We start from the raw sequence: 16,094 nt of genomic DNA, 5'->3' as shown, positions 1-16,094 counted from the left end.
CAAATCCACTTATACCCAATTCCCTAACCTATTAATATACATCAAATTCACTAGAACTAGTACGGTCAAGTAACTAGATTGTTCATAATGGATAGTACCATGGCTCCGGAATCATAGATTAACATAACGACCCAAGTCGTCTGGTTTACACTAGTTCTTCGAAATAATGATAGATATATTGGGTGTTAAAACAAAAATGCACAAAAGCTATTTTATGTTGGACGACAAGATATCAAGTATTGTGTTTTACCTCTTCTTCCAACACGTTTGAATAGGACGAAATGTGTTTTCTTAGGTGAATTAATATCGTGACCCATATATAGTTTATCCGAAGCTTCCAAGCTGACCTTCATTGTTTTGTCGCGTGATTACTGAGACAAGCTGTGATTTCTCGGACTTTGAATTCTTTAGGTTTGTTTTCTTACTAAATCAGTGCAGTGCTCAGCAAACTTCTCTAAAAATACAGCACATTTTTCTCCTAAATAATGTCGACACGCGGTAATTACGCCTTGTCCGACTTTATAAGACTGGAGAAAATCGGCGAAGGTATTCCTAGGTTCTCGTAACCGCCTTGTCTAGGAACATACGGAGTGGTGTATAAATGTAAAAACAAAGTCAACGGTAAATTTGCTGCACTTAAAAAGATACGTCTCGAAAATGACGAAGAGGGTGTTCCTTCGACGGCTATTCGGGAAATATCACTCCTAAAAGAATTACAACATCCTAACATTGTGAAGTAAGTATTCACGGGTATCCGTTTATGCTCTTAAGTCTCGAGCAGGTAATCATGGAGAATGGAAGACTATACTTAGTTTTTGAGTACCTAAATTTGGATTTAAAACGCTACTTGGATGACAGTGGAAGAAAAAACTTACTCGAACCTGGTATTGTTAAGGTAAAATGCTACAGCAGTTGACTTTCTAGAGCTTCATGTATCAAATGCTGCAAGGTCTATTGTTTTGTCACGGCAGGCGAGTTATTCACAGGGATCTAAAGCCCCAAAATATCCTGGTTGATATTGGAAGAAAAATTGTCAAACTTGCAGATTTCGGTTTGGCTCGTGCTTTTGGAATTCCTGTTCGTGTACTAACTCATGAGGTATGCATTTGTGTAGGCATACTTTCAGTTAACTTGGATTTAAGTCAAGTATCCAAATTGTATACTAACTATGGTTCCATCTTGATGAGAAAATATTTTCTTATCTTGTTTTATTGGGACATTGGTTAGTGTCATAAATTCTGGTGGCACAAGCACCTGGGTTCAAAAGGTGATGTCAAAAGTGATTAAGATAGTGCGAAATGTCGTCTTTGAGCTATGATTAAGGCGGTCCCGATGTTTGTCATCCGACCGATCTTGGCGTATAATTTGCCGATGAACAGTACTAAAGCTCAGATTCATTGAAGCATCTTTTCCTGGCAAATCTAAAAATCGCTGTATTGAATGGCATTTAAGTTCCAGGTATGTCGCAAATGTTAGACATGCTTCCTACTGACTGTGCAAAAGTCTTAGTAAAAGTTTGGTTCGGAGGTAGCGCTTAACAATCTTATTGGTATAAACCAGTTAAAACCTTCCAAAGCAGGTGTATGGGATATCTTCAAGACTAGAAAATAGTCAACTTAACCTTTATTGCTCTTTGGATATCATCTATTTATTTTACAGAAGTTAATACAAGGATGACGTAGAAAAGAATAATATAGTTGCATAATCTTCTCCCGGAGGTGTTTAAAAGTAAGATCACGAACTATTATACATACTGTGGTGATTTGGACATGTCATCTACACATGAAAAGCACAAAACTTGGCATACATCTGGCTCAGAACAAGTCACATTTATCACAGCTTTGGAAATCAGCCAGGCGAAAAGCAAACAGGCTCACAGGTAGTGCATGTTTGCCAAAGCCATACGAACGCTCAGCTACCATCCCAGGATCTCTCGTAACAGGCTCGCCCATGTGATTAGTTATTGGTTATTCGGCGTTCTGTAGAATATGAGTTCAACATCCTAAAATGATTTGGTGTTTGCTGCATTTCAGTGAACGTTTTATTTCCATACTACTTATCTTAACAGGTTGTTACTTTATGGTATCGAGCTCCAGAAATCTTGCTTGGGGCTCAAAGGTATTCTTGTGCCGTAGATATTTGGTCTATGGGCTGTATCTTTTCTGAGGTTTCAACAAAAGAAGCTTTATTTCGAGGAGATTCGGAAATAGATCAACTTTTTCGCATTTTCCGGCTCCTTGGTACGCCATCAGAAGAAGTTTGGCCAGGAGTTTCAAGTTTACCGGAATATCAAAAGAAAAGTTTTCCTGTTTGGCGCAATTCAAAGTTGTCTATTCAAGATAATATAGCTAAAGCCTTCACCAGTCCTGGTCTTGATTTGCTTCAGGTAAATTACTTTTTAAATCAGTCCTTACAACAACGTTTAATAATTTCTGGCAGTTTAGAAGAATAGTTTTCGTAGTCCCATTCAGTTTAGCACGTACACAGAAACTAGCTTATCAATTTTTTGTGAAATTGTGCCATATTTTTTGTATTCAACTGAGCTAAGAGCAGTGAAGTGGATATTTTTTTGAACAAGCACGATATAAACCAGTGTTGTGGTTTTAAATTGTATCAAGTATCTGGAGTTAGAGCTATGCTCTACCTGCACTTCAGTTTGTGTAAAAAGATGGTATCACAAGCCCGCAAACCAGATGTTATTCTCAAACTAGTGAACGAATGTGTACACGTTTACTAAGTAATTATTATGAGATAATTAATAAATCCTATTATTCAGGAATAGCACCTTCCCACTAATCGGTTCTGCACTAGATCACTACCGGCTTAATTTAATCACTTGACTCACTCAAGTTTGTAAACTTACACTTGGTGTGAAGTACATTAATTTTGGTTAACACTACATATATCTCGCCGTGGTTTTGTATTTATGGAACATATCACGTAACTTATTTTTCCTTGTCATCGATTCCTTTTACAGGCCATGCTGATCTATGAACCTTCGCGACGTATTACTGCAAGGGATGCTCTCTTGCATCCTTATTTTTCTGACTTGGACAAATCTCTTGTGCCAGCAACTGGTGAAGAGTACATTGGTTTGCCATTAGACCAGTTACCCCGTGAAGTTGCTGCTATATTTCTAGCAGATGGCGGTGAAGTATACCATAATTCCAACGATACAGAAAATAATACTAGCAATTTATGTATCGCCGTCCAACCTGATACCGTACAATTGGGAAGTGCAGCAATCCCTACAGCGAAATATTTGGCTGACTGCAAAAAGCAAGCTCATCAAACAGTAGGTGCAGTAAATTCCAAGTCCAGTCACCATGTGGCACCGTTGGCAGATAATCACGAAACTAATATGTCAATTAGCTAGTCACTAAAACCAGTCAGAATTTAGCTTTCTCATTTGCCACAAACCGCCAGTTATTTTCTAATTTTGTCATTATTATTCCATTTTCTATTACTATGTAAATGTTATCCCGATTATATAAGTTGTTAGTGCGTTTTTGTGTTTGTTTCATAATTTTTTGTAATAAATATTGCGTACTTCTAACTACTATTTTAATGCGTAATCACTAAAAATCTAACTAATTATTCACTTTAATTGGAAAAACCTATAGTTGCATTGTATTTCTCGATTGCTAAAAATGTGCCAGAACTTACTATTTGGTTCCTAAATATTTTGCCACAAGTTAATCTCCATCAGCCGACCAGTACTCACTTTGTCCTACCCACGCAAAATTCAAAACCCCTAACTAATGTAGCTTTCCTACCTATCATTTACATTGAAAATTTGTTTACCATACAACTACAACGTTAGTAAGTCGTATCATTTATAGAATGCTATTCCCTGAAGTAGTTTATCGGTGCAGTGGTCAGACTGGTGTTTTTTGTTGGGTTTGAGTCTTCAGAACCCCCTATAACCAGGATTTGGGAATTTTTAGGTACATAATCCAGAACAGGTTGTAATGCAGAGTAGTTTGCTTTTTGTTTCCTCTGTACCTTGATTAGTATTATGTCATAATTTTGATTACTTGGGTTCATTTTCCGCTGCCTTTTTGGCTCTTAGTGCTTTATTTGTTAATTTCCACTCACTATTCTGGGATGTATTGCATCAATACTCATTTTTATGTTAGGTGGTGCATTTATTTTTATTTTTTGTTTCTTGTGAGAAAGTACCTCATAAAGTACTTCAACATCAAATAATATTCATGGTAAGATTATCCTCAACTACTTGCTGCCATCATGAAGTGACATAGCGTTGGTCCGTTTTCGTGAATTAAGGTATCATCAGTAATCTAGTAGGGTGAATTTCTTTCATAGTGATCCACATTCATGTTAGGTCCATTTATCTGTGACTAAATATATCTGTCTAACCCTTTGTTTTCCAATCAAGTCCAATCTATTCCAAACACATCCCGTCGTTTAATGAAACATTTGACGTAGTTGTACCTAACTCAAATAATTGTCCTTAACATAATAATATCATGAATAAAATGGTGCGCCGAACGACTGCCTCAAGCATAGGAGAAAGCTTGGAACATACGGAGGGTTTCATTAAAAGACTCAGACCTTGACCTATATATAAGATCAAGGGACAGGTGCAGTCTACGGGCAAGGAAGAGGGGGAGGTACGTCTTCCCAACATAAACCTAGCAGTGAAGTAGGTAGGTACACAGCACCTGTATAAATTGATGTCACACAAAAAGAATCACGAACCAGGGGATTTCGGGACCAGTCAGGTCTTTGACCCATACTTTGAAAAAATTAGAAATCAGGTGCCGAGTCAACGGGTTTGAGCGGATATACCAACAATGACAATGATGAGGAGCAATATATAGGTAAAACCAGGACTAGCGTTGTAAAGGTTGCTGAAAAGTAGGTCCAAGAAGTTTGCAGGTTGCAGGGACATACGCTCCATAGCACTAAAATAATGACCCGAACCCTCTTGCTATTCAATAACCGACCTGTTTCAATACTCATTTGGCTGTAAGCTGTTGCTATAGGAGTAGAGCGCCTATGTATCTACGATATCTGGACTTCGCTGAGGCGTCTAGTACTGTGTTACACTATCCCAGTGACTGGAATAGTGCGCTTGGGCTTCGGGATATTGAGTGACCTATTAGGGTGTGGATCTGACCTTGGTTACTGGCTACCATGAGACGGCATCTTCTAAAGTGGCTCACTGCCATGTGGATAAGACCACTAGGTCAAAGGCTCGGGGCTGGTACCCTAAGGAAACCACCTGCTGCGGTTTGAGCACCCAATCTGTATCTCAGCCCATGAAAAATTCCAATGATTTATGTGTCGCATACATACTTTGGTGCCTCTTTGTACCTTTGTCTTTGTTTAAATTAGTAAATGATTGGTGAACACTTCAAAACAACGACCAAACTGAATTACGTCCGTGTTTGTTTTCAGCGATTCAGCTACTAAGTGTGTATATTCCCAAAAGTGTTTGTAGATGAAATCGAATCTAAGTACCCGGGCTTGGGACCGGCAGTAACCCTATAAGAGCTACAGGCGGAGTTGAACAAAATAATAATGAATGAAATTTTTAAGAATTGCTCACACTACTAAGAGTAGATGGATTTGCATAATAAAATTTCGTAGTTTTTTCACCATATTGAAGGTCTTGTAAAAAAATACTGACATTACTAATTGGTATATCTTTTAATCTAAAACTGATTACACACTTGTATGGCACAAAATAATAGAAAGTATTATGAAGTCTGGAGAGTTTGATTCATATGGATCGGCGCATGAAGATATTTGTATGGTATTCGAATGTTGTATTCTGTCAAAATTCGTTCACTTAATAACCATTTAATCATCAGGTTTACGGCAAAGTATTTTGACAATTTTCGAGGAAATTACTTTACAGTACATACGTGAGAACTGATGATTGGATGATCTTAAAGAATTATTACATGTTTTATGCTGCAAATATTTCACATTCATCAGTACTTAATCTTAGTATTGATTGGCTTTTATTTGTCAAGTTTTGATCTTCCCTAAAGCCCCTAATCATTAGATTCTGTCGTCCGAGGATTTCAAATTAGTTTGTACTGTTAGATATAATTGTTCTATGATAGTACATATATCATTTAATAATAAGCTGTATTATTAATACTACTAAATGTACTTGCGGTTTTTAACAGTGTTTGTTTTAAAAAACTAGTGTTACAGTGTATTTTCCATTGGTGTTTAGACGCCTAATTTGAACCACATCTGATTATTTTAGACATGCTAAGTAAACAGCTAACAACGACAACCTTAGTTCAAACCTCACGTTCATCTTAACATTCATTTCCTATACCGTCAATATTTACGACTACTTAAGGTATCTTCATGCTGAAGAACTGTTGTATAGTCTTCAGAACTATGAGCCATAATTAAACTAGTGTCGTTTAAAGTAGACTTTTCTATGCATTTCAGAATTCTATCGTAAACAGGATAGATTAATGATTAGTGTTCACTCATGTCCATATTATTTTTAGTAATATGAAATTGTGGTAACATGTTCATTACGTTGGTAAAATGTCTGTAATCTCCAAGTAACTTAAACTTGGATATTATTTATCTAATTGATTCATTGTTAGATTCAAATCTTGGTCATATAATTAGAAATTTATAATAAGGATCATGGTGATAGGATTTACTAAAACTTCAAAAAATTAAAGTACAACACAACTCAATGCATTCAAATCAATCTTAATTAAAGTTCTTTTAAATTTTAGATAAGCGTTTATTTAGGAAGTAGTCGTTAACATTAGTCAATAATAAATGACATTCATTATGGTGATGATGATGGTGATATTACCAGTGATTATATTATGAAGAGTACTAAATAAATATCAGTAAACTCGTTTATAACCATATGTTTATTTAAACTGGAGTGTTCGAGACTAAAATGTAGAAAGAAAAAATATAGGACAGTGATCATTCATTCAATTTGTATATCATAAATTGAGATGAAAAATAAAGTGTTATTTCATTATTGGTAAGTAGCAATGTTGTATCTTTAGTAATGAGACATCTTACATTTGTGATGTTTAGTTATCCTTGTTTTTGGAGTAAACACTACACTAATATGTACTACTTATCTAATAAATGGACATAAAAATGACCGAAAGTTATAACATAGTCAATATTGAATACGTTGCGTATCACCTTATCTGGATTTCTCACAAAGAATTAGTTGAATAGACTAAGTAGAATATAATCTATTTTAAGCCACTTTCACTCTTGGAGTTAATTTATCTCGATCACACTCTTTATATTTTTGTCTTAGGTAAGTGATATTTCTTCAGTTATTTGAATAGTCTGATAATAAGCTTGTTCATGGATATAAGATCGTGAGAATGTATTTTCTTTTACATCAATATTATGTTAAATTCAGAATGTATGCAATGAAATTAATGTCTTCATTAACACTGATTGGATATTTAAAGTAATAAGTGATGGTTTAATTATAACCGACCACAATGTAAGTGCATCGATTCGTTAGCTTGACTAGTACCTTATATAAAAATACATACTTTCTGGATTTAATTATTAGAGTTGTACACCATCAATGTTAAGATGGATCTTTGCTTCCCTATATATTTTTATAAGACTGGAATGACTGATCTATCCATTTGTCAACGTTTTTTTTTACAGAATCCTTGTCACCTGTGATCATATTTTCACTATATATGATACTATATAACAGTTCATTCTTGATACCATCAACTAGATCCACCTACGTCTTGGTCCGTTAGTATTTCTACTGATGTTTGAGTGCTGAATCCAGGGTCTAGTTCCTCTTTCATTTACTTAGAAATAATCAAAATAGAAATAAGCAGTTTATTTTTCGTTTTATATGATATTTGCAGTGTGCATCTCTAAGTGAATTGAGCCAAACAGCTATTGGGAATTAGTGTACTGATGCTACTTTCCAACAGTTTATATCCATGACTCTTCAGCCAGGTATCGAAGGTACGAACTTCAGGTCTCCCAGCGAGCACGACCAATTAGAGTATTCTACATGCTAAAAGAATAGGATTTTGTTCTTCCTGAACGTTGAGATAGAATTTCTAAATAAGAACGAATACATTGTTTAGAGTCTAGATCAAAGGTTTCTTTCCAAATACCGTTGACCGCTAACACGAAAAATAGGATATCAAAAGTTTGTTAGGTGTACTGGATTCTCAAAATAACTTGTACAACTCGTCTTTGCAATTTCCTACGTTGTCAGTTTTCTCCGCTTAGAAGGACTCATTTGTCTCATTGGTTTGTTAATGTTTTAGTATCTCATTTTGTTACCCTGTCCTTAAGGGCATCGTAAATATATGTGTATACGTGAAAGTTATACTCTAGATACTATTCCTTCTCGTTAGGGGCATAGATGTTCTGGACTATTTCAAATTTTGTCCCTAGTTAGCGGAAAGAGAAGAAAGAAGTAGAAAGTAGCCTCATTAATTGTCATTTAAATTGGAGTTGAGAACTATTAATTTAGTTAGACTAATGATCACATTCCAAAATTAGTTGACAATGTTTGGTCAGCACTGTAGTTTAAAATAAAATGACAATCTTTATCACTTTGTAGTCAATGATTATCTAGGAAAGTATACAAATTTGCGTATCCATACAAATAAACATTGTCATTAAAAACGGAATCATTCATGAATAAATACATTGATCACTTACCATATCTTTAATTATTCCACTAAGTTGTATTCTATGTTCACGTTTTGCTATCTCAATTTGTTCTAGGCTAGCTAATAATTCATCTATACGTGTAATAATTGAAACAAGTGTAGCTTCCATAAGATCAACATTTTGGATTAATTCATTATAGTCTTCAGGATCAACATACTAAATTGAATTAGAAATAGTTTATAATTATTACATAATTTTACTTAATAATATTGATTATTCAATTGCAATTTATATCAAAATATAAATAAGGAAATTGATAAACTAAATCTTTTGAATATTTAGTTTATTTTTAAGCATTTATTTCGTTGTAAAGTGGTCATTTTGATGGAGTTTTGTTCTCTGATCTGGATGGTTTGGTCGTGGAGCTCTCATCGTTCTTCTGGACGACATCATCAGCACAAACTTCAGGTAGAAATGAAGTGTTCTTTTCCTTCAAATGAAAGATGCTATTTCAGGACTGACCTGCGTCACCGCCTAAACTAGTGATAGGGAGTGAAGTAGTTGGACACACCGGCCACTTTACCTATCTTGGGAGTATACGAATAGTATAAGATGAATCTTCACTCAACTTCTCATAATTAGATTACATCTTTTTAAAACTATACTGACTACGTAAATATGAAATCATCTTCAACCTACATTATCTTCATCCTTAACAGAATTTCCATTGGAATCTTCATCTGTCCCAATCCCTTCATCAACTGGTTCTCCAATTTTATAGATTACCTTGATTTTGAAGTAAAAAGATGATTCATATGAAACTATGATTAAACAATAGGAAACAACTTCTTAAGATTATTTATAGACAGACTAAGTATAGTAATACAGTTCATCGTAACAGATATTGTTGCATGTTTGTGTCTAGTTGTGCGTGTGTCAACATACAGTGCTTTATAGCCTCATTAGAAATAATTTACAAAAGTAAATTGTTGAAACATTTTTACAATCTGAAAATAACTGTCATCAAATATCGACATCAACTATGGAATCACAAAAGAGTGGGGAGAGTTGTAAAGTTGTTTTATCTTAATTCGAAACCCCACTATCGTAACCATTCACGAAACACATGGTACTGAACTCATGAAATTCAAGTTTCGAAATGATATAATGTGGACATTAGACAATGGCATCAGTAGATAAATTGTTTCACTCATTTATACGGTTAACTCCATCTGTTACTTCCCCATCGGAACTTCTGGAAAATTATTCTGAAATCTGTAGCTAAAGTTAAAAATCTGAATCATTAGATTTCAGCTCAGTAGTTCCATATTGCTGTTTTTACCACTGTAATTAAAGGTCATGGGTTCAATCTTGTACATGGTCGTCGATGAGTATTGTTGGGGATTTTTACTCTTGAACGAAATAGCTATCAAATATTCCCTCGTTTTCAGCAGTTTGCGATGGGAATCATCGAATAATTTATAATTCAGGAAAATGCATTCAATATAATATGACGATCAAGAATAGCATTTGATGTGATTCACCATTGTTAGAATGGATGTCAGTTCGAAATTATACTTGAAAGAAATAATACCTCTTCAGACTTGAAGAAATCAAATACATATATGAATGCATTACTTACATACTAATTAAAGACAATAAGTCAGTATTTCACAACAGTGAGCATTTAACACTTATTATATATATTTTTATGATAAATTTAATCAAGATACAAATCAGTCGGTAAACCTTTAGAAAGCCAAGAATCAATAAGCTATTGTATGATAACTTTGGAATGCTAATCAGTAAGGTGCTTCTACGATTGCGGATCTAATTTGTATTATAATTTTAGAGTTCATGTTCGTTACATCTAACTAAATTTCACTCTGATTTAATTATCAACCTATTGAGTACCGGTAAAATTTTTCTCAACTGTAGTAATCAAATGTCTTTTTTAATATTTAGTCTCTAACCAAAAACTGAACTAATAAATTGTAATGATAATTACATTCATACTTACACCCAAGTCAATTTCATAAGCTAATTGTTGTTGTTCTGTTAGATCTAAATTATTATCACCATCTTCATCGTATTTCACAAAAGTTGTAAAAATTTCTGGTTCACTATATCCATGGCTTTATTGATTTATTTGTACGATAATGAAAAAAAGGGAATGGAAAAGTACAATATTCAATTAGAATAAACTTTAAAGACTTAACTGCCATTTAAACAGTTTTTTGGAGTGTTCAAATAATTACAATTTCCAGAAAGTGTTTTGTTTTTAGAATACACTTGATAATGTATGAGCTAATAAATAAAAAGATTTGATCAGATTGAATAATAACTAGGTTTCAACATTATCTGAATGTATTATTCAGTTTAAATTGTATTGAGATAATCTGTCGTTTAGTTTCGAGATGATAATGATTGAGTGAGCTAATAAGCTCTATCTTAATTCTCGCCAAGTTACAAGATTATTAAAAGATCGTAGTGTTTCTGTGACTAAAGAAATACTGCGCAGAGAATATACGACTATTTGTACAGATCCTCAACTAAGATAAAATTGCAATATAAAGATGGCTGAATAGTCTATTCTGATAGATTAAACTAAACAGCAAATAAGACTTTTCATATAATGTAGCAGGATAAATTAATAAGTGAAATAGATAAATATTCATCTCACTTATCAAAGTCTAAAATATTGAATTCTGATTTAACCACTTCCTATTAGTAAGATTTCTGATGATGATTTTAATTTAGAAAACGTGCTCAAGTAAGCAGCTCTGGTTATCTACTAAATTGAAATAATCTGTTACATTCAGTACCTTAGTGAGCAGTTCGTTTTATTTTAGAAGTTCTATAAGATCTTGTCACAAACATAATGCATGATTACTAACCAAAATAATATGAATATGTCAGTCTGGATTGAATTTGGTAGTTATGGTAATGCTTTGTTTTTCACTTCACTGCTTTAAATCTGGATCTTATAATTAAATCTTCAAGCTCTATTCTATCACAAAAGCCAAAAGACTATGCAATTGACAGAATTATACAGAATTCTAGCATAATTTCTTTGAAATTCTTTTATCTTCTATTTACAATACGTATTATCACTAAATTGTAATGATGATAACAGAATGTTTCCTTTCAGAAATATAAGGGGCCGGATAAAAACAATACGAAGTTCTATTTTGGCATATTTTATTGATAGCGGTCATAATGTAGATAAGTTGGAAGCATTTCCCTACAGAGTTTATCCCTGTCTCCTACATATAGCTGAAGCCATAAGAATTCGTACATTTAACCCCAATTTATGTGTACAGAAGAAATTCGTGACCCCCTTTCAAAAATAATCAATTTCATTGATGAAAAAGACCGTACATTCGAAATTACTATTATTATACTAACTTTATCCAATAAGATTAAACAGGCAAACAAAAACTGAATAGTTAATCATTAACTAATTAATTTATTTTTATGGTGTACCTTTTTAATGCTTGACGATAATCTTCATAGGGTAATTTTTCTTTACCCATCAATCCATATTCTCGTAATATACGAACAATCGATTTAGATCGTTTCTTTTGAACTCTTTTAGCTAAATCTTTAGCTTTCTAATAATCAATAGAAAATGAATTTGGACAAAAATCAATTTGTGCAAAAGTACATTAATCAGTCGTAATTGAAAAACAAATCATTTTTAGAGAAGAATTTCAGAACGTACTTTATAAATAAAATAATGAATTTAATAAAGAAGAATCCTTTAAAACATGTTTATTTCCAAGGCTACTCAATACAGATTAATAAGAAATAGCAGATTGAGGACACTGATCGTCAAATATTTTACTCTGAAATCGTTATGAACTCATTCATAACAAGTGTTTAAGTGTTTTTAGGAAGTATATTACGTCTTCTTTGGTAGTATATACAAGTAACTAACTTTATCCGAGTATGTGATAGAATAAATCTATGAAGTTTTCTATAACTAGTTTCAACTATTTGATGAAATGTGTAGGTCTTTAAATGAATTTGACATTAAGTGATAAAAACACAAGTTAGATTTTCAAGTTTTTAGTTCAGTGTTAAAGATGAATTCATTAACTTTCTGTAAATATAAGATTTTCAGCGGTCTAGTGGTTAAGTGCTCACGCGTGATACTGATAGGTCCTGGGTTCGAATCCCACGAGGTGGGGTCGTGGATGCGTATTGCTCAGGAGTCCTACAATAGGACGAACCAGCCGTCCAATGCTTCCAGGTTTTCCATGATGATCAAGCTCCAATTGACTGTTGATCTCAACAAGTGATATAAGATTTTCTGCGTGTTTCTACTTTATTCAATTTATCGGTGTTATTTACTGATGAATTATTTTGATCATTATATTAAATCCTATTATCATTGAATTTTGTATTACATCACATTAAATTGTATCCAATCGTACATAATTGTATTATTACATAATTAAATTAATCGAATAATTTCTTACTTTTTTAAGTATATGCCCCAATGTTACATCATTTTTCTGTTGAATTAATTCAGCTTTTGTTGTTTTATACGATTCATCAATAATAGCAAGAAACATATTTAATAAAACAAAAAATACAAAGAAAACAAAAGTCACAAAAAATATTGGTCCTAAAACAGGATGAGCTTTTAGAATGGATGGAAAGTCGATATCACCAACCATTATACGAAATAATGAATAACTGAAATAAATAAATAAATAAAGAGATAGACATTTATTAAACATTAAATTATTAAGTGTATAGCTATATGAATAAAATTGTTCATAAATTGAGATTTCTACTTAGGGAGATCATATTAACAGGTTGGTTAATATATCTATCTAGAAACTGTTGTTTTAATTGGTCTTTTACGCAAATTCAATTTAAAATGTAACTTTCATGATAAACAGATATTAATTAAAAGATATAGACTAATTTGAGTGTATTGACCACTTTACGTGTCTTGGAAGTTTCATCAGCTCTGGTGAGTTGTATTCTGGAGAAATTTCACCACTAATTTAAGGGGGCTTGTTAGCATTTACTAACTTGCGTTAAATGTGGAATAGGCGAGATGTTCGTTTGCTAACAAAAGGGAACGTTTAATGAGCAACCGTCCTCTCTGTGTTACTTTACAGTTGTGAAATATGGTCTTTGCAATTAGAAAACTTGCGTACGCCAAAGGAGTTTGATCATTACAACCTTAAAAATCTTGTTTTTATATTGTGGAACGACAAAGTGATCAATATTGAGTTTAGGCATGGGATACTATGGGACTAGTTGATGAAGTTGTATGTCTTCATAGACTGAGACGGTAAGAACATGCTTAACGTCTACCTAACTACCACCTAAACCGACGGAAGACACCTACTTGTATGAAAATAAGTTAGAAGAGGGTTAATCGCGGCCAAACCAATATTTGATATGAGATCATGAAGCTATTGATTAGTGGTCTAAGTAATATTGGTAAACTCAAACTCTTTGGTTGAAATGCTCGTTATAACTTGGACCAGTGATTGAAAACTTTCAACGGGATGACTCAGAATCATTCACAATCGTACAGATGCATTCAATCTACATTGAATTTCAGTATTCTTTCATGTATACTTTTTTACATTACCATTTAGAACAATAATCCCAATATTTACTAATTCTTCTTACTACAACGTTATTTAGATTAGTTTGTTTTTCGTCTTGTTATTTATCATCTTATCGAGTTAGTATGGTGAGGTAAGAAAGTTCAACTAATTTCATTGGATAGTCAGACATACTTGACAATCCTACCATTGATGAACTTTTAAAATTCTGCGTAAATGGAATTTGTTGTAAAAAGCTTTCGAGTTGATAAATTATCTCATATTACAATTAGATATCATAGTTGAATTCATGAGTCGAATAAAGCTAGACCACCATGGAAGACCTGGAAGCACTGGACGGACGTTTCGTCCTAGTATACAACTCCTCCATGATGGTTTAGCTTTAATTGACTCATGAAGTCAACTTTTAAGTTATTACAATCACCACAAAACCTCTTTCTGATAACAAACATCATGTACTCACTAGTGACTGGCTTCAAGAGGTATTTCCTAGAGTTACAGCGAGAAGCCATGACGAGTGGAGTCCAACCATGTTTATTGTAAGATAGCAACTCGCTGAAGACTATGGTGGACGGTGGCACAATTTCGTGGATTTGTTGAAGTTAGACACTAAAACTGTTGGAAGCCGGGCTCAGTGGTCTGCAGGTTAAGCGTTCGCGCGCGAAACCGAAGATCCTGAGTTCGAATCACGCGACTGGGATCGTGGATGCGCACTGTTGGGGAGTCTCATACTCCAACGAGACGGCCGTTCGTTGCTACCAGGTTTACAATGGTGGTTTAGCGTTAATCAACTCACAAATTTAACTATTAAATTACTACAATCTCCACAAAACCCCTTTCTGATAATAATTAAATATCAAAACAACTTTCGTTATTCACAAAACTAAAATCCCTATCTCATTTATTTTATAAATGATTATTTACTTAAACTAAGTAATATGTTTTATAGTGTAATTAAATGATTATTTCCAGAAAATATAATCAATGATTAGTGTATTCATCATTCTGTATTTCACCTAAATTTAATGAATTGTCCTAATGAAGGCTAAGTTCATTAAATGAATATTTAATCTGTATGCAACAAATTTTATCTGAAACTGTAAAGACAATCTGTTAATAATAAGAATTGTGAAAGAACTTCCAAAATTATATGTTTAAGACTATTCGTTAAAACTATCGGCAGACCACGAATAAACAGCTTTCTTATTGTGGTAGTATTGTTTGAATATTGTAAATATGAACATCACATCACAAAGAACTTTTGTCAAATTTTATATATTCAGTTTGAATAACATTACTATTACTATTACTACATAATGTTCATTTTTTAAAATTTGCCATGAGGACTTAATATAAGATCAGTATTCATTTATTTAGATGAGAACATTAAGGTATATTTCAGAATAAATCATTTACAAATACACCTTATTAATATTGTGTTGTGGGTTACTTGTATCCACATAAGTAGCATATAACAGTGGTCAGGCATAGAATGTATTTCAGTAGAAGGTCGATAAGGAAGGAACGGGAACGGAACACAATTGGTATGAAAATGCAGGAACAATGAAATCTGAGACAATGGACTGATATTTCCAAGAGAAACAGTCAAGTTTGAGACGATGGGTTGATATTTTGCAAATTAACGACTTACTATATGGTTCTCAGATTTTAGTGAAATGCTCTGTAATTTTGTGTCAAATACATTTTGGTTGTCCCCACTCGTGTTTTTGTTCTCAACAATAGGAGTGCTAACTAACGAAAAATCTATTTATAATATTGTTTGTCTATCCCTTTCAACCAACTAGATACTAAGGTGAGACTAATTTATTGACAACCTTTGAGCAACACTAA

The 16,094-nt window shown here is 33.3% G+C and overlaps 2 protein-coding genes across 3 annotated transcripts in view; one reads left to right on the top strand and one right to left on the bottom strand.

Annotated features, from left to right (window-relative positions):
• Positions 1-209: 209 nt before the first annotated feature.
• CDK1_1 (Cell division protein kinase 1) lies at positions 210-4,701 on the top strand. 2 transcript variants are annotated; one of them, XM_051217011.1, is made up of 7 exons: positions 210-411; positions 446-546; positions 580-736; positions 772-895; positions 925-1,098; positions 2,069-2,386; positions 2,978-4,701. In XM_051217011.1, the coding sequence occupies exons 2-7, from the start codon at positions 486-488 to the stop codon at positions 3,374-3,376; spliced, it is 1,233 nt and encodes a 410-aa protein (XP_051065641.1). In that variant the 5' UTR covers positions 210-411; positions 446-485; the 3' UTR covers positions 3,377-4,701. The 2 variants fall into 2 exon arrangements, with proteins under 2 accessions (XP_051065641.1, XP_051065642.1); XM_051217012.1 differs by having other exon boundaries at positions 210-546; positions 772-1,098; positions 2,978-3,556.
• Positions 4,702-6,190: 1,489 nt separating this feature from the next.
• Positions 6,191-16,094, bottom strand: part of PKD2_1 (TRP-like ion channel Pkd2) — a 32,491-nt gene continuing 22,587 nt past the window's right edge. The window contains exons 10-15 of the mRNA XM_051217010.1: positions 13,131-13,350; positions 12,133-12,260; positions 10,667-10,781; positions 9,346-9,432; positions 8,695-8,862; positions 6,191-6,911 (exon numbers count right to left, since the gene is read on the bottom strand). Coding sequence (XP_051065640.1) covers positions 6,888-6,911; positions 8,695-8,862; positions 9,346-9,432; positions 10,667-10,781; positions 12,133-12,260; positions 13,131-13,350 — 742 coding nt within the window. The 3' untranslated portion in view covers positions 6,191-6,887. The remainder of the gene's footprint in view (positions 6,912-8,694; positions 8,863-9,345; positions 9,433-10,666; positions 10,782-12,132; positions 12,261-13,130; positions 13,351-16,094) is intronic.

Source organism: Schistosoma haematobium, chromosome 6 (assembly GCF_000699445.3).
Source record: "Schistosoma haematobium chromosome 6, whole genome shotgun sequence".
Classification (NCBI taxonomy): Eukaryota; Metazoa; Platyhelminthes; class Trematoda; order Strigeidida; family Schistosomatidae; genus Schistosoma; species Schistosoma haematobium.
The sequence above is the reverse complement of the archived record's forward strand: the minus strand, read 5'-3'. Positions and strand labels throughout refer to the sequence as shown.

Coding starts and splice junctions, on each gene's coding strand:
- CDK1_1 (XM_051217011.1), top strand. CDS start 486: ATGTCGACACGCGGTAATTACGCCTTGTCCGACTTTATAAGACTGGAG. Junction 547..579: donor ACTGGAGAAAATCGGCGAAG/GTATTCCTAGGT, acceptor CGCCTTGTCTAG/GAACATACGGAGTGGTGTAT. Junction 1,099..2,068: donor TTCGTGTACTAACTCATGAG/GTATGCATTTGT, acceptor TTATCTTAACAG/GTTGTTACTTTATGGTATCG.